Raw genomic sequence first — 6,741 nt, 5'->3', positions numbered from 1 at the left:
GCGTGGAGGCGGCCGGAGCGGCCTCTGCCCCGTCCCCGGGTCCCGGGTCCCGGTCCCTGCCCCGCGCGGCCTCCATCCAGCACGGGCTCAGGCCGGGGCCGCGGGGAGGCCTCACTGCCCTGCCCCGCTCCCGCCCCGGCCCCAGCGGCTGTGCAGCGCGGGGGCGCCCGGAGGAGTCGTCGGGGCCGCTCCCCCGGCGGGTGCCCTGCTGGGAAGGGGGCGGGGGGGACCGCACGGCGGCTCCCGGCTCCTCCGGCCCGTTTCCTGCAGCTGCCCGCGTGACCCGTGGTCCCGGGCGGCCCGGGGAGCGGGAGAAATCCCCGCCGGCCCTTTAAGGGCGCGGGGCCGTTTTGGCGCTGCATGCCTATATTAGGTGACACGCGGCTGGGCCTCCCCCGCCGCCGCCCCGGCTCGGCCAATGGCAGGCTCCGGGCCCCCCAAAACCTCCCGGTCCCTCCTCCCCGCCCGCGCCCCGCGCTCCCTGCCCCAGCCCGCCCGGCCGCGGGCGCGGGGATGCTGCGCCGCGCTCCGCCACCTGCACCATGTTCCCCAGCGCCGCCGGCACCACGCCCTTCTCCGTGAGGGACATCCTCAACCTGGAGCAGCAGCAGCAGCCCGGCGGCCTGGCCTCCATGGAGCTGGCGGGCCTGGCCTCGCCGTCCTGCCTGTTGGCCGCCTTCAAGCACGAGCCCTTCGCCGCCGAGGCCGCGGCCCTGCCGGAGCTGGGCGAGGAGCTGGCCCCGGCGCACCCCGCCAGGAGCCCCGCCGCCTGCTACGGCAAGACCTACGCCGACATGGGCTCGGCCAAGGCCGGCAAGACAGGTAGGGCGGGCGGCGGCAGCGCGGCCGGGCCCCGAGGGCCGAGAGCCGGGAGGGCAGCAGCATGGCTCGACTGCAGCCCGTGCCGCGCTAGTAGTAGTAGTGCTCGGTCGGGTACCAGTAATAGTGCTGTGGTCATATCACAGTAATGACGATACACTGTGCTGTACTAGGCTCGGGTCTACTATACTCGCACGCTAGTAGTGGTGAGTATAGTAGGAGTCACGATAATACTATAATATAAAAACACTTTGTAATACGACGCCCTGAAGTGGTGCTAAGAGGGTGGCAAGAGTCTCCTCTCGGTGGCCGCAAGGGACAGGCCGGGCAGGAATGGGCGCACATGGCACGGGGCAAGCCGAGGTTGGGTGTTGCAACTTTCTCACGTAGAAGGCGGGGAAAGGCTGGACAGGCCGCGGACGGCTCCTCGGTGGCAGTTTCAGAGCAGGCTAAATAAGCGCGTGTCAAGACAGGGCTGGTCCTGCCTGGAGCGGGGCTCGGACCCTCGCAGGTCCCTGCCAGCCCGACTCCTCTAGGATCCTCTGGATACTACACGCGGGGCCCCGACCCCCGGCGGCCCCTGGGAGCCAGCCCTCGGGCAGGCGCTGCCCGCGGATCGAGGAGCCCGCCCGGCCCCGGCCCGCCGCCCGCAGCCCGCCGCCGCGCACAGAGCGGCTCGGCCCGGCCCGGCCCGTGGCTGCTGGGAGAACGGAGCTGGTTTAAGGGGAGTTTTGCTGACTCCAGGCCCCGGACAGCTGGACCCGGGGCGCCGGGAGCGTGCGGGAGGACACGGGGCGTGCTGCAGAGCCCCGTGCTAAGGGCGGCGGGCAGGGCCGGGGCAAGCCCCCGGGGCTCGCCGCTGACTGTGCCGCGTGTCTGTTTCGCCCCAGACCTGTGCTCCCTGCAGGAGCAGGAGAAGCGGGACGTGGAGGAGCCCGATCGCCCCCGGCAAAGGAAGCGCAGGAAACCGCGCGTCCTCTTCTCGCAGGCGCAAGTGTACGAGCTGGAGCGGCGCTTCAAGCAGCAGAAGTACCTGTCGGCCCCGGAGCGGGACCACCTGGCCAGCGCGCTGAAGCTCACGTCCACGCAGGTGAAGATCTGGTTCCAGAACAGAAGGTACAAATGCAAGCGGCAGAGGCAGGACCAGACGCTGGAGATGGTGGGCGCGCCGCCGCCCCGCCGCATCGCCGTGCCCGTGCTGGTGCGGGACGGGAAGCCCTGCCTGGGCGAGTCCTCGCCCTACAGCCCCCCGTACAACGTGAGCATCAGCCCCTACAGCTACAACGCCTACCCCGCCTACCCCAGCTACGGCGGCCCGGCCTGCAGCGCCAGCTACAGCTGCAGCTACCCGGCCGTGCAGGCCGTGCCGCCCTCCGCCGCCGGCAGCGGCTTCGTCAATTTCGGCGTCGGGGACTTGAACTCCGTGCAGGCGCCGCTGCCGCAGGGCAGCGCCGGCATCTCCACGTTGCACGGGATCCGCGCCTGGTAGAGCTGCTCCCTCCGCCCGCGCGGGGACGGGGTCCGGGCCCGGGCCCGGGCCCGGGGGGCGGCTGAACCCAGCCGGGCTCCCCGTGGCGCCCGCCGGCCAGGGGTCAGGCAGCCGCGGGGAAGGCGCTAGCCTGGTTGGTGGGTTTCCTGCGGGGACACGCCCGGTTAGACGTGTGTGCGGGGAGGGGGGGAATCCTTTCCGTAGTGCAGCTGCCAGCCCCCGGCCCGAGGCTACCCCGCACACCCGCCCCCAGCCGGCTTCTCCCCTTGGCACCCCGCATGTTCCCCCCGCACGCCCCGTCCGGGCCCAGGCGCGGCGGGCGAGGGCCCGGGGCCGAGCCTCCCGCCGCAGAGCCGCTTCCCCGGCCCGAGACCTCGCCCGGCCGACGGGGATGCTCCGGACACAGCCCTCCCCGGGGGCGCCGGGACGCGCCGGTCCCGCCGGGTGCTGCACTGCGCGCGAGTCCGCACGGCCGCCACCGCCCGCCCCGCTGTCCGAGCCTCATTAAAGAGAGTGGCTTCACGTGGCTCGGCTCCTCCGCCTTCCTTCCCGCGGCCCAGCCCGCTCCCCGGCAGCGCCGGGCGCCCGCGCTAGATCCGTCCCGTCTGCCGCGGCCGGAGGCCATTGGCCCCGCCAGCGCTTTTGCGGGGTCATTTCATGCGTATTCACCCCTTCCGGGAGAGCCCAGAGGCTACCGGCCCCGGCCCACGGCGGCTGGTAGGCGCAGGCAGCAGTAGGAGCGCCCTGGCCTGGGCTCTTCCCAGCGTGGCCGCAGGGGCCAGAAGAGGGAACCCGCCGTTCCCCGGGGTCCAAGCACCCTGCAGAGCCCCCGCCCGAGCCCTGCCAGCCCATTAGCAAACCGGGAGTGGGGCTGCAGAGAGCAGAGCTGGGGCTGGCACTGGGGCTGCCACCCACCGGGAGGCTGCTTAGCCCATGCGGGCAGTGGTTTCCATCTCCCCGAGTGCCTGATCCCACCTCAGCCAGAGCTAGGCCCCCTGCCCTGCCACTGAGCAGCCCAGCAGTGCCCCCGGCCTCTCCAGGATCCGGACCTCAGTGGTCACTTGAGGGAACCAGGGAATTCGGCCGGGTGCAGACTGCTCCCTCGCTTAGGATTAACCACACAGTAACACCAGAGACCCAGAGTACAGCAGGGTCAAGGGGAAGGAGGGGTTTCATCCAGTCCCAGGCTCCATCTCCCCCTCAGTACAGTGACATCCTTCTCACACATACCAGGTTGGGCCTGGGGAGTGCTCCTACCCCTCACAGCCCTCCCTACCCTTACAGTTGCACATAGATTTCTCAGGAGCTTTCTGGAGAAGGCAAGCAGCTCCTGAGACTCCAGTTCACTTGGCCTCTGCAAAGGCAGCTCAAGACAGTATATTTGGGACTGATTTATAGTGCTGCACTGTACTTAGGGCCGAGGGGGATCAATGCACTGTGGACACCGCCTGAAAAGCTCCTCACACACTCCCCCCCCCCCCTGCTCCTCCGTTCCTGTGGGAATTGCATCACAAACAGATGCACAGCATGATAAGGCAGGGACTTGGAACAGCAGCCGGAGCCTTGGAGCTGGTTCAGAAAGCGATTTAGGCAGAGGACACGACCGCAGCTGGCTGGAACTGTGTCCTGTACTGCAGAGGGAACCTGGCAGCTGATCAGGCATCCATGAAGTGAGGTACTGAGTGGGACTTCCATTAGCAGGGATTGGGACTGAGTCACCAGGGAAGGGGAAAGTCACTCCCAGAACACACTGGATGCAGATCCAGTGCACATGCCTCCACCTGCCAGAGGTGTCCCCCACTTCACTTCTGGTGCTGCTCACTCTAAGCTAAATCCATTCCTACTATGAACTTTGCTTAGTGGATGGGCCCCTTGGCTGGGTGCAAGCTACAGTAAAGTTACAGGTGATTTTCAAACCATGGTTAGGTTATTTAGACACCCAGTTCCTATCCCTTTCAGGGATTAGCTGGCTTTGAAAAAAATCTGATTCCATGCAGTTATACCCATTTCTCTGCCTAGCCAGCATCACTTCATGTCTACATTACACTGGTACAGGGAAGTGTGGGAGGACAGGGCTTCCTTTAATACTGTGCGGAGTATCACTGAGACACAGTGCCCTTTGGAGTAGAGTTTGAGCTCACCACTCCTCCCCCAAACTCTTTAGCGCAGGTAGACAACCTGCGGCACTCATGCCCAAAGTGGCACAGGCCAAGAACCAGGGCAGGAAGCAGAGAACAGAGCAGCAGATTAGGCAGAGCGCAAAGATGAGGATATGGAAGGCAGCACAGCAGACTGGAAAGAGGAAAGGGATCAAAGCGCCACTCAGGGAGGGTGTTGGGCTAATTTCTGGCATGCCTGCCAAAAAGGTTGGCCACTGCTTTAGAATAAGTGAGCTGACGTAGGTGTTTAAGTGCCTACTTTAGGCTTCACATACAAGGCAGTAACACAACTGCCTTCAATGCTAAGTCCTGCTTGGTTTCAGACTAGTAAACTGTATACTAAGGGCTGTATATAACCTATCTGAAATCACACAGTCCATAAAGTAACCAGATAATCCATTCCATCAGGCTGCATTGTAAAATATTGAATTAATACCAAATTCCTTGTCTTTTCCAGTTTCTTTCAATCTGGGGCAATCACTATCCCCAAACAGAACTGCAGTTGACAACTGGCACATGGACCTGAATTTTATTCCTTGCATCCAGAGAAACTTTGGAGCTACATGGATAGCTAATTTTATAGAAAAAGAAATGTAATTCTGTTTTCTTCTCCTGTTTTCCTGCAGGGGGAGACTGTCATGGCAGGGATTAAGCTACCAAGCTCAATGTTCTTGAATAGCCCAGTAGAAATACATGCCATTTCCCCATGCCAAATACATACTTATCAGGAGTAAGTAGACCCGTATCCATGAGTGCCTTATTCATATAATCCTGGTTAGGCTAACTGATTATAAAGAATCAACATCTTTAAGAAAATGTTGTAGGTAGTTCTGAGGGGTAGACAAGAAACAGGCTTGCACACCATAGTCTGTTTCTGCATCACCTGACACCTTGGACAATCATTGACACCAGCAGTACAAACCAAGTGTAAAATGTCTTCCTCCTGTTCTGATCCAGGATCGGAAAAAGGCCAATTCCAGCTAACATGGAGTGCATTTGCAAAATTAACTAAAGTCAATGTGGTTTTAGTAAAGTGTGCCAGACCATCATGTAATGAATGAACATATCCAACCAGGCAGCCACTTTCAGCCTCCCAAACGAATTAAAAAAAAAAAAATGTTTATAGTGCAGCAGTGTGACCAGACAAGACTCTGCTGAAGGACAAGATCATCTGATCCAGAATCAAGAGCTAAACAGCATTTCACTTCCTTTTCATACAGGGGAGGGGGAAAAAAAATGATGGATGAGAAAAGCAACTGGAATATTCTTAATTGGCCTCACCAACTGTTTTTCCCATCCAAAATGCTATGTAATTCAAATTCAAGTTTAGTTCCAGCCTGCACCTCACAGCATTACTACAGCTTGTCCAACACTCTGGGCCTTGTGGTCCCATAGAGATCCCTTCTCACACTCATAAAGAAAGAAAACATAGGATCACCTAAGAAACAACCAGCAGCATATGTAAAATCTTTCCTTTTACAGCTTACCAGTAGCAATTGAAAAACAGACTAGATTATAGCTACTGACTCTAGTTACAGCTCCTTTAAGTACCACCTCTTCTATTTATCGGATGGGTTCACATTAAAGTATCCCTAATTTTTCCAGCACAGTTTTACTCAGCTTTAAAATGAAAACCACCTCTTCAGCTGGCCAGTTTTTCCTAGTCTATTATTGACTGTTCTCAGAAACATATATTGGCTTGATGGACCAACGGTTTGATCTGGTAAGAGTAAATCCTAGGCTAGTTTTGTTTTGTTTTTTTTAACTTGATTTCATCACCTTACACACCTTTGTCAAGCCAAGTTACTGGAACTGAAAACATTCATTTTATGCAAAATCATCCTGTGATTCATGAACTCTTGTTGGCAGATCTTTACATTCAGAGGGTACCCAGACCAGAAGTAAACTATTTCCAGGGCTTTGAATAAAAGCAAAAGCTGTTAGAAGCCCATTTAAAAAAAAAAAAAAAAAAGAAAAACTCAGAGAAACAAGTCAGTGGCACTTTTTAAATCAGTTCCATGTACTGAACAATCAATGTATTGCCACAGCAAGATATAAAATATTTTAAGCCATCCCTGCTTAAAATAGCATGTGTGGTGTCATCAAAAGAAAAATGGGGCAGTGGATAGAGCACAATGCTAGGGGTCAGGAGATCTGGCAGTTTCCCAGCTTTGCTACACAAACCCCAAGCCTGCAATTGGATCAGTCTGAGCCAGCCCTGGCACCCACACTGACTTCAGTGGGGCTTCATGAGCACAGAATGTGCCCAAATGT

At 58.7% G+C, this 6,741-nt stretch overlaps 1 protein-coding gene across 1 annotated transcript; it reads left to right on the top strand.

Moving 5' to 3' along the window:
• The first annotated feature begins 460 nt into the window (after positions 1 to 460).
• NKX2-5 (NK2 homeobox 5) lies at positions 461 to 2,812 on the top strand. The gene is made up of 2 exons (XM_019478373.2): positions 461 to 822; positions 1,710 to 2,812. The coding sequence occupies exons 1-2, from the start codon at positions 543 to 545 to the stop codon at positions 2,306 to 2,308; spliced, it is 879 nt and encodes a 292-aa protein (XP_019333918.1). The 5' UTR covers positions 461 to 542; the 3' UTR covers positions 2,309 to 2,812.
• Positions 2,813 to 6,741: the final 3,929 nt, after the last annotated feature.

Source organism: Alligator mississippiensis, chromosome 9 (genome assembly GCF_030867095.1).
Source record: "Alligator mississippiensis isolate rAllMis1 chromosome 9, rAllMis1, whole genome shotgun sequence".
In the NCBI taxonomy this organism is placed as follows: Eukaryota; Metazoa; Chordata; order Crocodylia; family Alligatoridae; genus Alligator; species Alligator mississippiensis.
Note: the sequence above shows the minus strand (reverse complement) of the source record. Positions and strands in the feature narration are given on the sequence as shown.